General features: G+C 45.9%; 1 protein-coding gene across 2 annotated transcripts in view; it reads left to right on the top strand.

The window, feature by feature from the left end:
* Window positions 1–24,387, top strand: part of WASHC4 (WASH complex subunit 4) — a 1,268,393-nt gene that overhangs the window by 99,933 nt on the left and 1,144,073 nt on the right. For both annotated transcript variants that reach the window (XM_078674607.1, XM_078674599.1), the window contains exons 5-7: window positions 9,882–9,927; window positions 12,313–12,380; window positions 13,485–13,567. In XM_078674607.1, coding sequence (XP_078530733.1) covers window positions 9,882–9,927; window positions 12,313–12,380; window positions 13,485–13,567 — 197 coding nt within the window. The remainder of the gene's footprint in view (window positions 1–9,881; window positions 9,928–12,312; window positions 12,381–13,484; window positions 13,568–24,387) is intronic.

Raw genomic sequence — 24,387 nt, 5'->3', positions numbered from 1 at the left:
AGCACACAAGGAAGAGTGCTGGAAAAATACATACACTCATGAAGTGTCTTAGTAAAAAGGAATAAGATGTTCCCCCAAGCATGAGCTGTGGAATGATCGAAGACAGTCCTCAGAGAGATGGCGAAGAGGCTGTGTTCCAGGGGAGAGACAAACAGAGGCTGGACAACCTGGGACAAGGAAAGCCATCCAATAAAAAGCAAGCACATGAAAGTGACCATATGGTCAACATTAGTAAGCAATGGGTGTACTGTATGCTCACTGTAAGTTCACAATATGTCTTATCAATGCAGACAGCTTGTGACCTAAAATGGACTACTCTATGCAGAGAATGATATGACAAGCAGATACCAAGCTCAGAGATGTATTCCCTTACTTATTATACCTTACCCATAAAGACTTTACTTATTTATTCATTTAGGAGCATTGTATGTAGGGAAGCGTTGGCATTTAAATCAGTCCAACATACTTAGGGAAGCACATTCCTATTAAGTTTCTAAGTGATGTGCACATTTTTTGGAAGGACTAAAGACATCAATTACTGATATGGTGACTGCATGTTTTACTGACAAAGCTCGTAAGGTACCTCTTGTGACCATGTACAGACATGACTTTTAATACATCTCGTGGTAAGTGCACTTCTTTGTCTTCATCACCTCAGTAAACCTACTCCGTTTCTTAATACACGCTGCTCTAAGACAACGTATCCTTATCCTCATCCTCTTTATACCCATTGCCTTTAGAGTGATGCAGCTGGTATGCATTTCGCCTCGCACATAACCCCAAACCTCCTACTGCTCTCTCCTCCATCGGGGGTGCCTAATGTTCTCAACTTCCGTGGACCCCCTCGTCTATGTGGGGTCCACACCCTCTTCCTTCTGATTCTTACTACTCTGTGATCCCTCTCTATAGGATAGGCAGAAACGCAACCAAAGCGCTGCTTTGCAGCACTAGATCAAGGAGATGTATCCTCCATCGTCCCAGTCTCTGCCAGCAGTGTTCTGCAAACTATTGTACTCTGAAATGCAGTGTACGTGCCACAATTAGAACACAAATACATAGTAAAAATACTGTTAGCATGGTTATTAATCCATATACCATAAAATGCCCAGTCATGTTATAGGACAGAGTGACCTAACCTCCTCCATTGCAACTAAAGCTAAATAATTATATATGAAAGGTCTCTGGGATAACTGGCAGACCCCGTACCTTAACATACACAGATGGACACTCCACATCTCCGCATATGCAGTGCTCCTGTCGCAGAACTCTCGTTCCATGTGTGTGTTCCTGGCTCATGTGCTCATCTATATGATAGGATATGTGTGCACATAAACAACAGCTGCATTCCTGTGTTCTGTCTAGGTGCTAGTGCCAGTACAGAAAGAATAACAAGAGACATTGTTGTTTGACCTTGTCGTTAGTGTTCAGACTAAATTCCAGGAAAAGAACAGAAAGCGGAAACATATGCAGGTGCCGTGTGAATATACAATGTGGCACAAAAGCAAATGTGTTTATCCAGTAACGTGTGCAAAGCAAAAAAGGGGCCTACAACGTGCACAGTAAGGCTAACAGGGGAAAAACCTCAATGGGCCATGCAGGAAACACACAACACCTCAGCCTTGAAGTCTAAATTCACATGCAATCTTATATCTACCGGTCTTAATTACAAGCTCCTTTGGAGTATACGTAGTATAATTGGTTATATGGATTATGACTTTGGCAATAGCAAACATTAGAAAAGCAAACATAGTTATATACTGGTAGGCATATGAATACACAAAACTATTGTAAAGCAAACAATGTATAAATACATGGAATGTGTGCATGTTTTTATGGGCTGTCTGCTATAAATCTATGGGACACAAAGTATAGAGTATAGCTCAAACCAAGGTTATATAAGTGATAAATAGATCATGCATGATATGTAGGGTGTATGTTATTGAACGTATTGGCAAATGTCACAAATATAGAAGCCTATTCATATTGGATGAAAGGGTTTTAAGTCAGGTTGATGTTCTTTCAGTGATCTGTTTGGCCACACATTCAATCAGATTATGGGCTTATGTTGGGTTTATTCTATATTGGCTGCCAATACAGCTCTTACATGATTTTTATTTACTGCCCACATGCAGGTTTGCTATCTTGCAACAGTTCATGGACCGAAGCAAAATTAGAACCTGTGATTTGCCTTTTTTTTAGCCTGTTGTAATTGGAATAAGAACAACCGAAAACTGTAGATTCACTCTAGGAGCTACATTCTAAAGAATATGAAAAAAAGTGGGTGGCCTTACTCACCACCACAGAAAATACAAGACCCAAGGTATTACAGCAAAGCCATCCTTAATTACATCTTGCTGGGTACCACAGATATACAATAAGAAGTATGGAGAATAAAATCTGGCCATTGAGGACGCCTTCCAATTTATTACAAAATACGATGAGTGGAGAGCTGCACTCACTCAAATTTACAGGCTGAAGAATCCCACATTTGAAAAGGGAAGCACAGAGAGGTTAGTTCCTTGGGGAAATATTGGCCTATTATTCATCATAACACATGAAAATATGTTCTAATTTGTGCTCTAATTAACATACAATTGCAAAGAAGCAGAAAAAAATACAAAAGATTGATTTCAATATTAAATAATCTAGGCCGGAATTTCACCCCTCTACCAAATCAACCTTTGAAACATTGATAAAGTAAAAACCTTAAAGACTGCAATCCTTTATGGCTAATGCTGGCTTTGTAGAACTTTAGGGAGTATTCCTGCTACTCCTCTACCCATGGCACATATAGCCGTCTTGATTGTATTATAGTGCTGGGCTGGACCTGCATAAAATGTCTGTTATCTGGGAGTTAAGATTGTGATAGCTGATGGGAAATATGCTTATACTATGGGGATGGTGGTAGAGGGGCTGTACGGCTCTGTGTACTTTTGGTGCACGCTGCTGCTCTCCATTATGGGACAGGTGGCAGTAGCCAAGATGATATGGCAGCTGCGTTGTTTGACCTTCAAAACACTCTTTGGCCTCTAAAGCTGGGTGCCTTTGAGCAGCTAAACAGCATCTTGGTATCACTGGTATGGGCTAGTGAATGCCCAGGGGTGTGGCACTGGAAACGCTTCAAATGGACCAGGAGCCAGCCCACATCCAACACACTGCTATGCGCCTAGCTGAAGAGGACTATTGGTATACGGTCTCATTGAGGGGTCCGTGCAGCGGGGAGCCCTTGTCGGGGCTCCTGATGAGAGGGGTAGCCTAGGGCTTGCGGTGCCCTATGTTGTTCCCGTGACTGCCCAGATATGGGAACAGATTGTTAAAAGGGTTGTCAGGCACCCGCCCTTTGCCAGGGACTTAAATATCTGGGACTTACAGCCCTTTCGTCGTATCAGCAATAACATGACCGTAGCTGCATGGACAGAGAATGGGTACCAATTACTGGGTGACTTGTACCCGAGGGATGCATTTATCATCTTCCAAGAGGCACAGGACACCTTTGGCGTTGGCCCTGAGCAGTTTTGCAATATGCCAAACTAGTTGGGACAGCGAGGGAGATGTGGACAGACTTCCCCTGGCTCTCCCCATGACACACATTTTGTAAAGCTTTTTACGGATTGGAGTGGGGTGTCACCTGACAGCACTAACATACAGGGCCCTGAAACTAGATTATCCTATGCATAAGGATGGTGTCAAGCACACCTGGGATGTGGACATGGGCGTCCTTCTCACTGATAGAGAATGGGTGAGGGCTGCGAGTAGGTGTGGAAGGTATCACTGAATGCACATTTTAAGTCCATGCACTTTAGCTTTCTTCACAATACGTTTAGGACTCCAAATATGTTAGAACACATATACGCAACTAGATCTCCGGATTGCCCTTGTGTACGAGATACACTGGATTGGTCCCTTGCAAAAAAAATACGTCAAAAAAATTACCAGGTGGGACAAAAAAGTGCAGGATGAATTGCTGGCTTGGGGAGCCATTATAAAGTATTTTTTTGCTAAGATAGGGGGTGCTGAGGGGCAAAGGGACACCCGAGGCACAAACTAAACACACACCCTGGCTGGTGATCATGGGATGTGCTTGTATTGAATCCGCACCAGGTGACCGACAAATTTGCTGCAATGTGTGCACCTCTTATTTCTGTTGATTGCTGAAACAGCAAATACAAGACCCAAGGTATAACGGCAAAGCCGTCATTGTAAGACGAATGCAAAACATCCCTCAACTACATCATGCTGGTACCACACGTATACATTAAGAAATATGGAGGTTAAAGCTTGGCGACTGAGGATGACTTCCAGTTTATTACAAAATACCATGAGTGGACAGCTGCACTCACACAAATTTACAGGGTGATGAATCCCACATTTGTAAAGGGAAGCACAGAGTGATTAGTTCCTTAGGGAAATATTGACCCATTATTCCTCATAACAAGTGAAAAGAAATTCTACTTCGTGCTATAATTAACATACAACTGCAAATAAGCAGAAACAATTAAAATATTGATTTCAATATTAAATAATCAAGGACAGATCCTTACCCCTCTACATAGTCAACCTTTCAAAATTTGAGAAATGGAAAACCTTAAAGACTGCAATCCTTTATGGCTAACGCTGGCTTTGTAGATGTTTGCAGGCCCATGCACCCAAACTTTAGAGAGTAGTCCTGCTACTCCTCTATCCATGGCACATATAGCCGTCTTGACCGTATTCTATTTGCTGGGCTGGACCTGCATAAAATAGCCTGTATTAAATAGGGGTAGATTTCTCTCTGACCATCCCCACTGCTTGTGAACAGTACTTTGGGGTCGGGGAGTGGTCTTCCTTTGACTTGAAGACTGCTGCCAGACATCTTGACGAATGCAGTGTGTTCCTGACCGATCTATCTGAAGCACTTGACGGCTACATGAAATTGGGGATTGACGGGCACAAGAGCAAATGAGTAGGAGGCGCTGAAGGCAGTGGTAAGAGGGGTGCGCTTGAGCAAAGTGTATGCAATGAAGAAACAACTTCAGCAAACAGCATGGGATATGCTTGTATAGAATCTCACCTACTGATAGACATATTTGCTACAGTGTGTGCTTCGCTTATGGCTAATGAATGCTGATAACTGTGGTTATTCATACACTCAGGGCCGCTCCTAGGACTTGTGGGGCCCTGGGCGAAAGGGAAGATGTGAGTCCCCTCTAATTTGCATGTGACATCACAAAAATTGACATCACAGAAAATCGACATCTTAGGACTATTGATCTTCTTTGTCATTGCTGAAGAGAGGTAGTGTTGATACCAGTAACATGGATTAAAAGACAAATATCCACATGAAATACGTCCACCTATTTAAAAACTGTATTAAGTGGATTACATTAGTCACATTGGATGTAAAAGCTAGACACTGGTCTCTCAAAGATGGCTATTGTTACCACAATAGTATATAGAAAGGGGTCCCAGTTGATACAATATCAAAGACACAAATTCAAAATTCATAGACTGAACAATAATAAAAAACCTCATGAGAATTGACTTGGAGGAATGCTATTTAATATACATCCTCATTTGAAAAATTAATTACCATATCTTCACAACAAAACATTTTAAAGCATTTAGTAACATGCCCAGGACAGGGGGGCGTGGAAAGAAAAAGAGGGTGAGAAGGGGGAATTGGTGCAAGATAGTGTAACAAGTCAAATTAATCATAGAAAAATTACATAGTATGTGGTCTCATCCACATTCAACATTGAGTTCCACATAGGACATGTGTACATTGTCATATACTAATTTGTGTACTCGAAAAATCCTATCCCATTTTCAGCTTGCACCGTCACAAATGATCCGTTGCTAACAGGTAGGAACAGACAAGGGTGTGTCGACGTTTCGACCCCAGATGAGTAGGCGACGCTATTGCCCTACGGCGGGGTCTTCCTCAGGACAAGCAGTGGTGGGGTGTGGGGGTAGTGTAGAAGGGCACCTATGAGGGAGAGACTATTTAGTATTGGCTTTTTTAATTTAAAAAAGGAAGAGGGAGTAGGGGGCTATACAAGCCACACCAAGTTACCTACAAGAAGCACGGTGATTCACGTAGCTCCGTCTGATAACGATGTTGGGCCGAGGGCTCCTGATACCAAGAGAGCGTGAACCTAAAAACAAATTAGGCTTCTGTGAGGTTGTGGGCAGCAGTTAGCTAAATTCCACAACAAACAATTGCTATTATATACAAACGTGCTTGAATTGTTAAGCATCAAACACAACCCAGCCGGGTTAAAACTTATTACAAAATCACACACTGGAGAACGAACAAAACCTACCAACATCAGGACTGGCCATAATCATTGTGTCACTAAGGACACTCCTTGATAAAAAACGACTACTATTCATCATGCTAGCCAAATGCTCACCTATTCACGCTGTTACTTCATTTAGGGTCTTTTCAAAAATATGCTGCCTTTCAAAAAGCGATGAACGCTTCCATGACTGCACAGGGTTTACTTCCACGTGGGTCCCTGCAGTAAACAAGAAAACGAAAGGAGCGTTTACACACTATATCTCTCATGATGTCGAGGTATAAGTGGTACTAGGCCACACCACTGCTTGTCCTGAGGAAGACCCCGCCGTAGGGCAATAGCGTCGCCTACTCATCTGGAGTCGAAACGTCGACACACCCTTGTCTGTTCCTACCTGTTAGCAACGGATCATTTGTGACTGTGCAAGCTGAAAATGGGATAGGATTTTTCGAGTACACAAATTAGTATATGACAATGTACACATGTCCTATGTGGAACTCAATGTTGAATGTGGATGAGACCACATACTATGTAATTTTTCTATGATTAATTTGACTTGTTACACTATCTTGCACCAATTCCCCCTTCTCACCCTCTTTTTCTTTCCACGCCCCCCTGTCCTGGGCATGTTACTAAATGCTTTAAAATGTTTTGTTGTGAAGATAAGGTAATTAATTTTTCAAATGAGGATGTATATTAAATAGCATTCCTCCAAGTCAATTCTCATGAGGTTTTTTATTATTGTTCAGTCTATGAATTTTGAATTTGTGTCTTTGATATTGTATCAACTGGGACCCCTTTCTATATACTATTGACTACCCAGGTCCCAGCACCCTTGGGTTGACCCATATATTATAATATTGTTACCACAAAGCAACTGATTGTTACCAGATTAGTGCATATTAATAATTCAAGAGAATTGCGGAAAATAACTTGAATGGCATCAGTAAGGCATGTGGCAGAGCAAGCCAATAAATGTAATAATGTTAAAATTAAAATTGCTAGACTGTTTTTCCAAAATGTGGTGGTGAAAACAATGGCCATCTTTAAAGAGTGCCACCTCAGGCATAATAGTGGCTGTATAAAGGACTGATCCTTACCACACCACACCATATCTGACATTAAACTCTGGAAACCTGACTCCCATGTGAATGTTGTACGATTGCTGCTAGATCGCAGCTTTATTTCAGAGATGCCATGGGGTGAGTTGGTGGTGTTCAAGACATATATATATTTTTTTTGAACCTTTATTGTTACTTCAAGGAAATACAAGCAGGGGCCTACAACCACCCCGGCCGGCCGCTAGTCAAGTCGTAAGTACAGCAAATCAATGCAGAAAAATACAGCAGCCCGAAAATCGGGGTCTAATAAGTGTCCAGGATATAACTTGTATTCCAGCGTACTGTGCAAGATTCAGGATTTGAGAAGGTTCATTTTACAATAAAGAAAAACTCAGAATCAATGCCATACAGTCATACATGGTCCCAAAATAGCAAGCATGAAGCAGGAAATCCGCAAACAGTGCAAATACGTTTGAAGTATTGGGGGTAAGGCATACGAGCAGGATAAATGTAAAAACAAACACGTTGCGTAGCAAAGCTGCACCCACCCCTCAAAACGAAACATACTGTAGGAAACATGAAAAACGACGACACCAAAAAGGAAGAAAGACAAAGGGCCATAGAAACAAAGAAAGGACAAATTAACAAACCCCATCCCCCTACCCCCCACCCCGCATCCCTGCAGAAGGCTACGGCCTATGCCCCCCCAGCAGCGTGCCTGTCGCCCTAAATGAGAGACCCGAAATATAGAAAAAGAGAAAAAAGAAGAAAAAGAGGAAAAATGTGGGGAAGGGCCATTGATCTGGCCAAGCGCCCCCCCCCCCCACCACCGCGCGCAGTAAACATCCTAAAAGCAAGATCAGAATAGCCATGGAAAACATTAATCACAGATAGCACAATCAATAACATCCCCGCCGAGTGTCCCCCAAATCACCGTCAGCCAACAATAAGTTCCACCATGTCCTAGACGGTCTCACCCCTGGCCTTTTCTATCAGCAGTACCAACATACGTCCACAAATCAATCGGCATACAGAACAGCGTGGAGGGTCCAAGTGGCCCGGGCGGACCGGGCAGAGCCGTTACTCCATGGGACTTCAGCCACCAAAACCCAGCCGAATACGTATGGCGGAAATCCGTCTGTGTCAGCATCGACCCCGAAAACATCCTCCAGTCCGAACACAGTCTCACCAGCCAGAGGAGAGTCACACCATCCGGTAAGCGCTGAAACGCCGCCGGGGCAGCCCAAACCATAGATCGACGTTGCTTCCCCAGCCACCGACTAGATATGTGCCCCGACGAGTCACTCACATGTACAACAGATCTGTCCAAAGCGATCTCATGAACCGGGTCTTCCAGCGTCTCCACGAACATAGGCGTAGCTGGAGCACTCCTCACTGACGCAGAGGCGGGCACGTCGGCGCTTTCTTGAGATCGAACTATGCCCGTGTAGAACGGTGGGACAACAATGGCGGCCATCCTTCTTCCCAGATCCCGGGCGTCCCGGATCAGGGTCGTATGCAGGGTTGTTAGCGCAGCCAGTATATCTTTGGACGTGGGCTCTGTCTCGTGTCGCCAGACCCCAGGACTCTCCCGTACAGCAGCTTCTCTGCCTGGATGTGGGAGACATACTTTTTATAGTTTTATTCACTTTTCTCACCACCCATGGGCTTTACTCAGTAGAGGGAGGGAGAAATTGCAGTTTGAAAGGCTTTTCACCTGCTACTGTTCAATCAAATTGGGTTTGTTTTTTCCATTTACCTAATGTGTGTATAGCACGTGGATTGTGCAGAGACCCATGCTATTCCATAACTTGCCTGGGCAGGAAGGAGGCAGCCATCTGAGATGATGCAATATAAGAAGAAACAACTACATTTTGGGAAGATTGAAAGATGAGCAACTCTCATGTTCCCTTTGTCCAATATATTGATGTTAAAGAATTGGGGTACAATATATGCATTTTTTTGCTTTTTTAAGGCCAAAACAAAACCTTGTGTGTTCAGAAACATACTCCAGATTCACTAGAACAAATTAAGTTCTTCGACTGTGTGGCCAGTTTAGTTGGAAGTCTTCATCATGTCAAGTGAATTAGAGGGTAGTGTACTTTGAGCACAGGGAACATGAGCTCTGACTTGGGACACAACCCGAATTGACTGGTCAAAGAACTGTGATAAACCCCTGTAGACTAATCTCTCAGATGGTTGTGGCAAAATTGACTTGCACTGAGGCAGGTGCTTTGTGTGACATGGCTGTTATTAAAATATTTATTATGTACTATCTTTAGCTTTAGCCCAGAGTGCTTCTATTCCTTTTCCTTTTTTTGTTTCCTTGCCCTTAAGAGTTGCTCTTTATGAAATCCGGTATACAGTACACTATAGTTAATTTTTTGTTTAGTATTGCAGGAATAAGTGTGAGTTCAACACTGTTATATTGGACTTGTTGAATATGTATTCTGTGCTGTCATTTATTCATCTATTTCTGTGAAAAACCAATAAACCTATATATAACATAAACAATAATTGTAACATCTTCTTGTTTTGCTAGGCTGAAACAAAGTTTTATAGTGGCCTTCTGTTCTATGGAGAAGGTGGTAAGTAGTACCATAGTTATTATTTTCTATTTTAAATAATAATGTTTCTCTACTTCTTTTTTGGAAACAGTTAATTTAGTAATTTTTCAGATGCCAGGTGTAAAAATAGAACAGATTTTACCTGTAAGATGATCATTTTTCAGCCTGCATTTCACTTGTACTTGCACGTGTTTTAGGTTTTTTGACGAGTGAACGTGTAACTATTACAACTGTTGCAATAAATATTTATGTATGTATTATAGTTTTGAGAGAAAGTGTGGAATATTTATAAGGCCACTGGACAAGGATTGAAGTAGGAGTGAGTTTATCACTATATTAATTGCATGAGCATAGCAGATGGTTCTCCAAAGAAGTATCAAGGTAAGAGACACTTCAGTAAGCGCTACAGGCCCCGATGGTGAGGGAGAAGGTGTGAGAGATCAGAGGTCTACAGGACCTTTTTGCTGAAGCCGGCCCACAGCAGGCATGGTTGCAATACAGCACCAAAGCAGGAAAGAGAGCACATGGAGCACTGCCGCATGCACCTTTTAGTGGTCCCTTGACCATAATTCCATGAACAAAGATACGCTAAAGTCTAGCTTCCTAAACAGGTCAAGCAGCAATATGCAAGGTGACTGTTAAGGAAGACGAAGTATAAGGGGAAGAGAGTGCTGGAGGTAGTAGTTTTTAAAGGCATGGACATGTATTCCTAGACTGAGAGAAACTGAGGAGGAGAATGGGTCTAATCTGGAAACCCAAGAGATTATTCTCTGGTGTCAGTGAGTGGCTTGCTACCCAAAAAATACATTCAAAAACAGATTGCATGAACAGGGGGTGTCCCCACTGGAGATTCAAGTGAAAGCTGTAGCTCTTAAAGTTGCATCCAATTACTGTAAAACATGTTAAAACTTCATTGAGTCTGCTGTGTCAGGTTCCAAGAAGGTACGTAAAACATGCACATTTCTCCGGAGCTGCTCAGCTGCTGGGACAAGTGGTTTGGATAAAAAAAGAAGGAAACATGAGAATTGACCGAGAGCTGGTTGTCCTACTGAAAGAGAATCGAGGGGGGTGTACTTTGAAGGCTTGATGATGACTGCTGGAATCAAACTAAAGTTTAAAGTAATAGTCCCTTCTGTGTAAATTTGGAAAGTTAGCAGTTTGCACGATGTGTAAGAGATAAAAGCTAGATAACAATATTCTACATACCCTAAAGTAGCCTGACGGCAGCATAGGACTTTTACCAGCTGTGAAAAATGATTCCTTCCAACCCAGAGGTCAGTGAACCTTGACACTATCAGACATCACCCCAAAACACGTTAGAGGTAATGAGTCCTTTTAAGATATAAAGGAAATTCGCCTTCTGTTAAGATAAGAGCAAGAGTTCTGCTCCGATTGTGGCTAATAGCATTTTTACAGGTCATGGATGTTCACCTTTGAGCTTTTTCCATAAACACACATAAACATCAAGGCACATATGCAGGTAAATTCACTTTCTCTATCGGCAGTGTTTCTGTGCACAAGAATTGTCCTGCCTCATGCAAAGTGTGTAAACCCTTGAGTCTGTACTCTCAATGTCCTCGATTTCTTAGGGAAGTGGTCAGGAACGTCTAAGAGGTGTTATGGTATTTCTTCACATGGTGCTGTTCCACTCAGTGTCCTGATATGGAAGGGGCTAGGCCCCTGGACGGAAAACCGGAGGTATTCTTGCACTTGCCTGTAAGGAAAAGAAGAGGCAGTCTGTGACTGCTGGAATCTCTGTGACTCTCCACCAGAGTACTACAAGGACATCCCTTTTGTGAAGAAAGCCCAGATTATCTCATTTTCCTAGGTAGCTTTCCCTGGCCACTGATTGGTTGTTTGCCGGTGAGGACCCTCTGGCTCGATACAGTAGTGATTTGTTATTCCCTGTTGTCCCACCGACTTTCCAGATGAGTCTCCATCCTCCCTCTTCATGGCCTTTGCTGCTTGGCTGACAGCCTTCTTAATGCATCCAGTCTCGCCTGTGTGTGGGACAGTGTCTGTCAGAAAACATGATCACATCTGCTCCTTCATCCTGCCTTAGAACTCTCCTCCCATTTTGGCTCTAGCGTGCTATGGGTGAGTATCAATGGGGACCTCAGGGCTGCAGCAAATGTTTTGAAACTTTTCCCAATACGTTTGCGGACCTTGGTCTCAGTGCACTGGTCTCCTGGCAAACCAGCATGAGCCGCTGTCCTACTACAGACACTATTCCTAGATAAAAGGCATTGGGAGTGTCTGTGGGCTGTTCCTGTATGTTGAGGGATTAGGAGTTATACGATCCACAGCATGGAACAGAATTCATCCATTGAATGCGTAGTACATTCATTTTAATTGGTGAAGTCTTCTGAAGGTTCAACAATTCTGATTCTTTTTGTCTTTTTCAAGCTCCTGAATCCAGCATGATGGAGGGTGATTCACAAATACAGATGGGAAGATTTGTTTCCTTCTTGCAGGTGAAAGTAGCAATGCATTTTATTCTATTTTGTTCAATAATTCTTGTTTTCTAGTAACACAACATCTTTCTATAACAGAGCATTCTTAATTTAAGACTTTGTGGTTAACTCCGCTTGTACGACACCTAGATGTCATCTGATGAGCTTTCAGGTTAATACCTCAGTGTACTGGTGTTTTTTAAAACATTTATTTTCACACTGCTCAACAAAACATTATTTCTTTCAGTTCTTCCTTTGTATTCAGAATGTGTCACTGTTATTATAGCACGTTGCATTGCACGCAGCAGAGCACTGGGTGTGTACATTAGAGCATCAAAATGCCAGACTCTAAAGAATAATGAGTCATGACATTAAATGTCTGGCACTTGTACAATAATTTCAACCAACATATATTTCAAGCTTACATTAGGAAATGTCTAATCTCAGTTTAACTTCTATTAATTACCATCAGTTATCAGATTGTCGATTGTTACACACTTTTAGTTTTTGTATAGTATTTGTAAGTCATGACAGCAAGAGATGTAGGGCGTAAGAATATGCACCTCATAGCTTTGTTTTAGATTCTAAATTACAGATTCAGATACTGCATGGTTTGTTTGGCCACCTCATCTGTCTTTCAGTTGTATTTATCTTGATAGATTGAGGAAAACCTAAATTTATGAATGGTACACCAGTCAAATCTATAGCAAGAGAACCAATTCTTGATTGCAGTCCTTGTTCAAATGTTGGTCCAGAATAAAGCAAGAAAAAGTCATTGTTATATTTTTTAATTGACCTGATTTAGTGTACTATGAAGTATGTTTTCCCAGTGAAGTAAATTAAAAAGCTGTTCATCTTAAAAGGGTGTAGTGGATTCCTTCCTGGTCTACAGCAGCTTCCCATTAGTCATTGTTATTATAATCATGGCTGGATTTAGTACCAACCCACCCCAACTTCTTAAAATGTTGTCATGCATGCATGCAACTATTAAGATGTGTTCATTTAAGGCTTCTGCATGGCTGGGAAGGTAAAGCAAATAGAGATTTCTAGAGAAATTGACCAACATTTTTTTAGGCACTTTACATTTGTTAGGTTTTACTAATCATTCAAACTTTGTTATTGTAGGAGTTGTCTTGTTTTGTTACTCGGTGCTATGAAGTGGTGATGAGTGTTGTTCATCAATTGGCAGCACTATATACCAGTGACAGGTAACTAAGTATACTTTTTGTCTTATAAATACCTTTTTAGTGCGATTTTGTAGTGTTATAAAGTTGTTAATTACAAATGGCTTAGTTATTTTATTTCATTTGTATCCACGCTCCATATGTATTCATAGTTTGCTGTTTACTGTGTGAGTTTTAGGGTAGCTCAAGCAGTCAACTCCATATTAGACAGAACCTGGAGGATGCACACGCCTAGGATGTGTTAATTGGCTAATCTGCATGAAATGATGGAAGGTCATGGTTTACTGCATCCCTGGTGAAAAACACCCCTTTGAGACATGATGTACTCTTTTGTTTCATTTGTCCATATCACATGCTCTAGACTAGACTACTTCCTCATATCTAATTCAACATTGCATGTTTTATCGATTTGCTTTTTGCACAAGTGCAGTGTATCACATCATCCCCTAGTAACCTTAGAGCTAGAACTCCGTCATGTTAGAAGCTCTTGTACTAGCGCTGCGTGTCAAACGCTCCTTCTGCATTTTAACTCTTAAAATAATTAGCTTATCTTGTTTTGTGCCGAGCGATCGCGCTCTTTTATTTTACTTTGCCGCGCCGCTTAGAGGGAATTTTAGGGAGCTCTTACCCACATTTAAAGTGTTGCACCCCCACATTTTGTGGGATAGAAGGGACTCGGGGGCACTGCACAAGCTTCGCGCCGGTTTCGAGCGCCATTTTGGAGTGGGGAGAAAGTCCTTCCACACTGAGCGCCATCTTAGGTGAGGGAGAGCCACTCGCCCTGCCAGGACCACACATTGGAGGAGGAGGTAATAAAAGTAGGACCTCCTACCTCATTTAGGCTGATTAGAAGCTCTTGTACTAGCGCTGCGTGTCAAACGCTCCTTCTGCATTTTAACTCTTAAAATAATTAGCTTATCTTGTTTTGCGCCGAGCGATCGCGCTCTTTTATTTTACTTTGCCGCGCCGCTTAGAGGGAATTTTAGGGAGCTCTTACCCACATTTAAAGTGTTGCACACCCACATTTTGTGGGATAGAAGGGACTCGGGGGCACTGCACAAGCTTCGCGCCGGTTTCGAGCGCCATTTTGGAGTGGGGAGAGGGTCCTTCCACACTGAGCGCCATCTTAGGTGAGGGAGAGCCACTCGCCCTGCCAGGATCCACGTGATACCCCCGCAGGCCATTTAAGATGGCCGTTAGACAGGTGCGCAGCAACGGTGCGCAGCGGGTGCGCCGTAGGGGCGCCGTAGGGGCGCCGGAGGTGCGCCAGAGGTAAGCCCGTTTGCGCCCGTTCGCGCTACGGACGCGCATAGGGCCGCTACCTCTGGCCACCTGCACTTTCCCCGCTTGGTTTATTCTCGGACGGATCTGCTGGTTTTGCGACCGTTCCATGCTCCCTCGACACAGAGACCCACTGTTCCATCTCCGCCCCAATCTCTGTCGTGTGGACTACTTAATGTCCGGTCGCTCTGTAAGCAAAACACGGAGATTGCCTTTTTGGTTGATTCATCTGGGCTGGACGTGCTGTTTTTAACGGAATCGTGGACTCGAGAGGACTGCCTAGTTGAACTAGGCTTGGCCTGTCCCCCAGGTTTTAAAATCATTCATACCCCTCGGCCGAAGAATCGTGGCGGCGGAATTGGCATCATTTACCGCGAACAGCTGGACGTCTTCCAGCTTAAAATCTGCGAGGTCCCGGGTTTCGAGCTAATGGGTTTTTCCTTCAGAAATCTGGAGAGAACACTGATTTCGGGGGTGTTGTGTTATCGGCCGCCGGGTTCGGCCTCCTCTCTGCCAGAATTCCTGGACTTAGTATATGATCTATCAAACACTCACTCGAATCTGCTAGTCTTGGGTGACTTTAATCTATGGCAGGGGGGTCCTTTAGACGGAGCGTTTACTTCACTCTCTCAAGCCCTTGCTGACATCCAACTGCAGCAACTGGTCTGCTCGGCGACTCATAGGGGCGGTCATGTTCTGGACTTGATTTTCGCTGGCGTTCACTCGGCAGTGATTAATGACATCTTAGCCCAATGCTGGACCGACCACGCGCTTGTAGTCTTTTCCTTATGTTTAGGGGACTATTCTTCTGAGGCCGCCGGGGTGGGACTCTCGAAATTGGGTCGACCTTGGTCCCGACTGCTCAGCGCATCCCCTTTGCCCTCCTTAATTCCTGCTAATTTCTGTTTAAGGAATTCAGTGGAAGAAAGCTATTCCTCCTTGTGCCGGTCCATTACCGACACGCTCGACAAGACGGTGCCCCTCCGCAGGGCGAGAGTGAGGGTGAACCGGGCTTTTCCTTGGTATACGGAGGAGCTACGACATCTGAAGCTGAGCTGTAAACGGGCGGAGAGAGGGTGGAGAAGGGAGTACTCCTCCTCGGCTAAAGCCTCGTTTAGACTCGCACTGAGAGGTTATAAGGATCAGATCAAGCGGGCTAAGGCGACCTTCTTAGAAGCCTCCCTGACGCAGGCGCCTAATAAATCTCAAGCCTTGTTTAAAATTGTCAAGGACCTGTCGCATCCTGCTTGTGCGGCTAACTCGGTTCGGGCGTCACAGGCTCTCTGTGACTCGTTGGCACTTGCTTTCGAGGAGAAGACCGCTACGATCCTGGAGGGCTTAACACACCCCTTACCTGCGGCTTCTAGTCTGGGAGCTTCGGTTGACATGCCTAATCGACCTCGAACAAGTGTTGTTGACCCGGGTCGGGGAGCTCCGGGCAGTTCACCCAGTCGACCCCAGCCGATCGGTGTGGGAGCTCCGGTGGAGCAGCCCAGTCGACCCCAGTCGGGCATTGCTGCCCTTGATCTGGGAGCTCCGGGCAGCTCACCCAGTCGACCCCAGCCGATCGGTGTGGGAGTTCCGGCGGAGCAGCCCAGTCGACCCCAGTCGGGCACTGCTGCCCTTGATCTGGGAGCTCCGGGCAGCTCACCCAGTCGACCCCAGCCGATCGGTGTGGGAGCTCCGGTGGATCTGCCCAGTCGACCCCAGTCGGGCACTGCTGCCCTTGATCTGGGAGCTCCGGGCAGCTCACCCAGTCGACCCCAGCCGATCGGTGTGGGAGCTCCGGTGGATCTGCCCAGTCGACCCCAGTCGGGTTTCGTCGCCCTTGGTCCGGGAGCCCCGGACAGTTCATCCAGTCGACTTCGGCTGAGCTTTTTTCCCTCTCCTTCCTTTGAGGAATTCTGTAAGGTGGCTCATTCGGTGTCCTCAGGGTCTCCGCTTGATCCGCTGCCCCCCAAGTTCTGGAAGGCCTTTCATGTAGAACTGTTTCCGCCTTTGTTCTCGATCTGTCTCCAATCTTTGGAGTCGGCGTCGGTGCCAGAGTGCTGGAAGCTAGCAGTAGTGTCACCTCTGCTAAAAAAGCCTACTTTGGATCCGGCCTGTCTTTCCAATTTTAGGCCGATCTCCTTGCTCCCTTTTCCGATTAAGATCCTGGAAAAGTGGGTGACCCGCTCACTCTCTGGCTTCCTGGAGAACATCGGGTGGTTCGATGAGGCCCAGTTTGGCTTCCGCCCTGGACACGGGACGGAGTCCGCGCTGGTGACCGTGTTGGATAATCTTCGTTCGCGTGTCGACAGTGGTCGGGCAGCCTTTTTAGTGCTGCTCGACATGTCGGCCGCGTTCGACACGGTTTGCCATCGGACCCTGGTCAGGAGGCTGGAGGAGTGCGGGGTCACCGAGGGGGCTAGAGACTGGCTAATATCCTATCTTGATGGCAGGCAACAGTTGGTCTCACTTCCGCCATTTAGCTCTGAGCCAAGGAGTATAGGTCAGGGGGTTCCACAGGGCTCGGCCATCAGCCCTATATTGTTCAACCTGTACCTCCGGCCTTTAGTCCAGCTAATAAAATCTTTCGGTGTCTCGGCATTTAACTATGCCGATGACACCCAGCTGGTCTTTTCTCTGGAAGGGAACAATGCGGTCTCGCTGGATACTTTCCATCGCTGCATGGCAGCCACAGCGGACTGGCTACGAGCTAACTCTCTGCAATTTAATAGCTCGAAGACGGAGGTGCTCCACTGTTCTACTGACCGGATTCCGTGGGCACTCCCTGAGAATTTCTGGCCCAGCACCTTCCTCGAACCAGTGCTGGCATCGGAATCAGCTCGTAACCTGGGGGTAATGTTTGGCCCCAACCTACAACTTGACATACACGTCAATAAAACCACTGCGACGTGTATGATGCTGCTACGCATGCTTTGCAAAGTTCTGCCTCTTCTCCCTGCCCAAGCCAGGCCGGAAGTAGTCCGTGGAACCATACTAAGTCGTCTTGATTATTGCAACGGACTTCTTCTGGAGGCCCCAAAGAATCTGATAGGGAAGCTACAGCGGGTGCAGAATATGGCCGCCAAGTTGGCCCTTTCCCGCCCTAGGTCTAGCTCTTCCACTCTTGCTCTTCGAGATCTGTACTGGCTCCCGGTAGGTCTGCGGGTACAGTTTAAAGCGGCATGCTTAGTGTTTAAAGCTGTGCACCTTTTGGGCCCCATCCCCCTGCAAAATATGTTTGCGTGGTACTCGGCCCCACTGCTCCTGCGGTCTTCATCTGCTCACCTTTTGGTGGTGCCAAGGTTTCAAAGAGTGAGGATGGGTGGCTGCTCCTTTGGCGTGGCAGCAGCCAAATTTTGGAACTCCCTCCCTCTTTCTCTGAGGAGTCATAAGGACTATTTTCCGTTCAGGAAGGCTTTAAAAACTTACCTATTCCCTAAAAATGCTTGAGCGGATATAGCGGTCATAGTACATGGTTCCTTGATCAAAGCGCCAGGATGCCCTCTGGGTGACAGGTATGCGCTTTATAAATATTTCAAATAAATAAATGTCATTTCGACTTCCAGATGATGACGTATGAACTTTGCCAAGTATTAGTCGCCCCCTGAACAGGCAGTCTTAAAAGACAATTTACACTCTTACTTAGACATGAATAGAATCACAGTAACATATCCACTGGAACCGCATGCTGCAGGAAAGGGAGCCCTGTGAGATAGTAGGATGAAGAGCTCTGCCTTGCAATACAAAAAGTGAGCGATGAACATTTCAAGTTATTGGGAGGGATATGTAGTTAATTGAATGAATTTGAATGTTATTGATCATGACATGGTTAATTAAAACCTTTACAGTTAGAAAAAATGGGTGAATAAAAACGTGTGTAGTTCCAGGGCACTTTGAAAAACACATTAAAAAAGTTATACCATTAGCGCTGTACAGTGCCCGGTGTGCCTCTAATTAGATGTCTTCAAATTGTGCACAAAGATTGAAGTAGTGCTCTTAAGAAAAGCAAAAGGTAATTTAGAAAAAACTACTGTGCCAGCTGGTTGTTCTTTCAAATAGTGGGCACTGATGCCTTTGTGCTATTTCAACAATTGTCCATAATAGTACGATGCTGAACAAAGTTAAGTTGTCAGTGCTTAGAAAGTGCAACAGAGCACTGCTGTAGCTCTTGGTTCAAGTCATAAAGTGCGTTCAAGTGTCATCAGAATATTTATTTGTTTGCCCACAGCGAGACATTCGCTTGCAGTATTATATTCCACTCAGACTGTGGGGCAGAGTGCTGCACTCTGAACCTTCAAGTTTTTATTCCCCTTTTCTCAATTTTGGTTTTACTACAGTATTCAGTGGAGCTTTTTTGTGTTGTAATTCTTTATTGATAAAACTATGCAGCAGATGTACAGTTTAGAATAGAGTACACATTTTAGATGGATAGTGAGGGGTGCAAGGGGCGGGGTAGGAGCAAGATATCAGTACTACTAGCACTATGCTAACAACTATAAACTATACATCTTGCTTTATCAAATGTTAGTGGACCGACATCCCACAGGAAAAGAGAGCATGGCAGCAAGGGTAGGGAAGGTGCTTTGGACATCGGAGTGGGGTGAGTTAAGAAGTAAGGAGAGAGGGTGTAAGCGAGGGGTGTCTCACTCCATCAGCCTATTGTTCCCCACAGAGTACAGGGGCAAATGGAGCTCATGACAACACACATGAAGGGGGAGGGTCAGGAGTTGGCAGAAGCCCGTGGCATGTGAAGGGGCCGGTGTGTGTCTGAAGGATAGAGAGGGGATAGGAGAGGGAGGGGAACAGAGACTGAGGGAGGAAAGAGTGCGGAAAGGTTGGCACAGGTGGGGAGAGAGAGATGTGGGAGAGAGATATGAGTCGGAGCCAGTGGTCTGGGGGGGAGGGCAGTGAGGGGGGAGGGAAGAGAAGAGGTATGATGAGGGGAAGGGGGGGAGACAAGGTGAGGGTGTTAACCTATGAGCTCCTAGCAGACCGCCAGGGGAAACCCTTGCTGTGTGTGGACATTTAAACACTGTTGTTTGGGGGTTTAGGAGTGGACTGGCAAAGTGTTTAGGTATCATGTCGCTGGAAAGGTAAAAACGTCTGAATGAACACCTCTGACTGGTGTTGCAGGTTGTAGATTACCCGTTCATGTTTCTCTGTCTGTATCATCACAACCATCCAGTCCTCTTGTGACAGAGATGTGGGGGACCTCCGTTGGTGGAGGATGCGATTTGACTGTTGCCACCGCTGTGTGGAGAAGTCGGTGCTGCGGGCAGGAAATCTCCAATGGGTCCCCTACGTCATGGAGGAGGATCAAGGGGGTAGTGAGGAAGAGGTGCAGGGGCATGGATGCCCATAGGGTGTTCCCGACTGTTGTCCAAAAGGGTTGGCTCGAAACGCATTCGCAGAGGATGTGATGTTATGTCGCAGCAGGTGGCGGAGCATCACCAACAATTCGCATTAGGTAGCAGCCCCACCCTGTTCAGTCTTACTGGGGTCCAGAGCCATTTGTGGGGCGTCTTGATGAAGCAGAACTTGAATGCGCCTCACAGGCCTCCAAGATATAGGCCCAGCCGTCCTCCTTAAGTGCTATCTGTCGCCGGGTCTGCTGTTTGGAACAGAGATTGCGGAGGAGAGGCTGTGAAAAAAGGTGGTGCATGACCGTGCTGTAGACCCCTGAGATCACTCCCTTATGGCGGTGAGGTAAGGTACCAAAGGCGATGTCTGTAGAGCCCCTGGACATGGCCACAGGCAGCGTCTCAAACAGTGTTTCAGCTGCAGCTGCAGCTGCAGATGATGCAAGGCCTAAGACGTAGTCGGTGTACAGGTAGATCTTAAACTTCCGAACCATAAGGGGTATTCGATAATGTGGGGCAGGTTAGTGGATAGTGGCTGCTAAGGGTTCCATTGCCAAGAGGAACAGTAGTGGGGAGAGCGGGCACCCCCGACGAGTGCCCTTTCGGATCTGGAAGGGGTCTAATAGAAATCTCATCAAGAACTGGAGCGAATTCTCACTCCATGCCGGACGCACAGCTTCATCCGTGAAAAGATTCACAAACGTATCCACTTTCAATGCAGTTTTATTCCATTTTATACCAAAGTTTTATATTTAGTCCTTTCTTTTACTCATGTCACAAGAGAGATGCAATGTATTTGTATGTCTAATGCAGCAGATATGCCTATACAGGCCTTTTTCTGTAGCAAGAACAATACATTATTCATCCTTAGTAGTGGGTGTTATTTCCATTCCCAATGAATTTCGGGCCTATCTTGGCCCTTCTTCAGGAGTTCACTACAAATTAAACAACATCAACATTCGTTTGTATGTTCGAATCTGAATGTCTTTTAAATGTACTCAACAGTGTATCGCCCAAACCATGCCATGTTTGTTCACTACCGTATAATTGACGTTTTCCCTCTAATTACGCAACTATATGCTGCCAACCAAGTGCCCAAACAGGTTATAATGCGAATTGTATAACCCTCCCATGTTCGTCCTCTATATTCTATTACGAATTCCCTATAACCAATCCTCATCGGTTCAAACTGAACACCTCTGTGATCTAACCCCTCCCCTTGAGTGAAACATTATCGACACTCTCTTATACTGTGATTCTCTGACGACATTATCTCCTGTCCTACATGCTCTCTCTTGTGTTAAACAGAAGCAGTATTCCACTCTCTGTCACCCCCTCCCTTATCACCTCTCGGAGCGTGACCCCAGCCTTTCTCATTAACGAGTTGCCAGAACCACCATCTTCTCATCCAGGGGATACTCATCAATAGTCAGTCTATGAATAATCCCCACCCATGTGCGGGATCCCGGAGCATATAGAAAAAACATATATATATATATATATATATATATATATATATATATATATATATATATATATATATATATATATATAGCAGTTAGGTCAGTTCTTTTTTGCGGCTCCTTCTGAGAGGATGCTTGAGCTCTTCAGTTTTTTGACTACAACTGATTTTTTAAGAGAATTTTCAGAAAATTCGACGTATTCTGGTTTCTAAAGGCTTCTGCTACTGTTTTTGTGGACTTCCACAGATTTTTTCCAATCGGAATGCCAGCTTTATTCAGGAAGTGTCCTTCCTGTGACAAGAAAATGGCACTGGCAGATCCACACTCAGTGTGTATTGTGTGCCTTCCATCCACACACAATCCTGACCAGTGCCACCATTGTCAGAAGTTCTCCAGGCGAACCTTGCGTGACAGAGAACGGATGAAACACCATGCTCTGCTGGAAAAGGACGAGTCATCAGGTGGGTGGCCATGGCGGCCCCAGGACATCGTCTTCCAGCAAGCAAGGCCAAAAGCGGCGACGTTCCATTTCTCCTGACCCCAAGAAGAGAAAGGGGAGAAGAGATTCACCGTTGAAGAGGCCCAGACACTCTTCAGGAACACCATCTCGACGTCGAGAGTCTCCGACGCATCCAAGTAAGTTGGCGTCGAGGCACCACACTTCGGGCTCGAAGTCTGTGGCTGCTGAGAGGACCAAGTCGACGTCGAGGCTTCCGTCGACGTCGAGAGACACTCCGCCACCCCCGAGGGGGTCAGCGTCGAGAGTAATGACGGCTGACATATCGCCGCCGGCTGGCGTGCCGCCGTCGAGAGGGTCGTCAAGATCCCACCACTCGACGTCAAGGAGATCGACGTCGATACGGCGCCATGGAGGATCGCCGTCGACACGACGTCGTGAAACATTGGCGTCATAGCAGAACGATGTCAAGATCACCAACTCGACGCCGAAGATCGCCGTTGAGGTCACCTCATCGTCGTGGATGATCGACGTCAAGACCATCGAGACCTCACTCAACGCCGATTGTGACTCAGACTTCATCGACGTCGAGCGAAGAGGTCACAGGGATGGCTGAGTCCCCGGGGCAGTCAGATCCTGGGTCCAGAGCATTGCCAGGAGACCGGTCATCGTCTCCAGGAATGCACATTGTGGAGATCTCACCAGAAGTATCCCCCAAACCTGCGGAGGGGAAATCCCGCAGTTTGTCTCCTCGCCGTCAGCAAGGTGCTGTATTTGGTGGTCGCAGTAGTCCGGAATCGGATTACTCCCGCATATACTCACCATCTGGTCCAAGGACGAGCACTCTGGCTAGACCTTCGAAGTCTCCCCTTAGAAGACCAAGATCACCTCCCAGGCCTAGATCACCTTCCAGACCAAGGGCACCTTCAATGCCAGGATCGCCGTCCATACCTCGGTCTAGGTCCGAGGGTCGTCACAGCCGCCATCACGACAGGACCCCGTAAGAGAAGGCGCACAAGATCACCTACATGGTCTTCGTCTACAAGATCGATGGTCCGGGACTACTCTTCGACCTTCTCCTCCACGCCACCATCATGGGTGTCACCCATTGATGACATTTCTACATTTACAGATGTTCTGGGTAGGGGTGCAATGAAACTCAACATCACTTTGCATACCCCGGTGGTTCCCACGTCTGTCGTCTTTGATAACCTGCATTACTGGACAGCTCCTAGACCGCTGCTACCACTGGTGCCCGGATTCCTGGAACTGGCGATGGCCACCTTTCTCACTCCTGCGACGGTGGATTCTGTACCATCCAGAATCGCCAAAAAATACAAGGCTCCAGCAGAGGACCCCTTGTTTCTCAGGACTGATCCACCAGCTGATTCGGTCATCCTGGTGGCAGCCATGAAATCCCACTCCGCTTCCATCTCATTCTCGGTGCCTCCTGAGAAGGATAGCAAACAAATGGACTCATATGGGAGGAAGATGTGCAACACTACAGCGTCATACATGAAGGTTGCCAGTGCCTCTGCCCTTCTCGGGAGATACGACAGATCTCTTTTGGACTCTCTCACACGTTTCACCGAGAAGCTTCCCAAAGAAGACCGTCAGGATTTCACCGAAATCCTACAGGAAGGAGGGCTTGTAGCCAATCAAGTAATAAGTGCTGCAGTGGATGCTTCCAATCTCGCCGCTCATGGCTACTCCCATGGAGTCTGCTCACGACGCTCGGCTTGGCTTCTCCTCACAGGCCTCAAGCCTGATGCTCAGAAGAAGATGCTGAACCTTCCGTTCAATGGGTCATCTCTGTTTGGGGCTCACGCTGATGAACAAGATGAAGGCTGAGATGGACACTGTCAAGGCTGTGGGTCTCGAGAAACGAAAGGAGTTTAAGAAGCGCTTCCATCAGGGCGACAAACGTTCGTACCAACAGAGGGTTCAAACCCCTCAGTGGTCCTGCCAGAATCAGCAAAGATCTCAGTTCCAGCAGAGACGCCCTGGTAGTGGTAGAGGCAATAACACCGAGCAACAGCCGACCTCCAAGCATCCTCCCAAACCTTGAGTCGTTGCTTCCTCCACAACCGTTCGCCACTCTGGTGGGAGAGAGTGTAGCATGTCACCAGGAAGAGTGGAAAACCATAACAAAGGGCAAATGGGTGCTGAGTATTGTGCAGCATGGTTACTTGCTGAGCTTCATGTCTCCTCCTCCGCAAGTGCCCCCGCAACTCAAGCGCCTTCCTCAAATTCATAGTCAACTGTTGAAGGACAAAGTTTCTATCCTTCTCACAA

This window comes from Lissotriton helveticus, chromosome 1_1 (assembly GCF_964261635.1).
Source record: "Lissotriton helveticus chromosome 1_1, aLisHel1.1, whole genome shotgun sequence".
Lineage (NCBI taxonomy): Eukaryota > Metazoa > Chordata > Amphibia > Caudata > Salamandridae > Lissotriton > Lissotriton helveticus.
The sequence above is the reverse complement of the archived record's forward strand: the minus strand, read 5'-3'. Positions and strand labels throughout refer to the sequence as shown.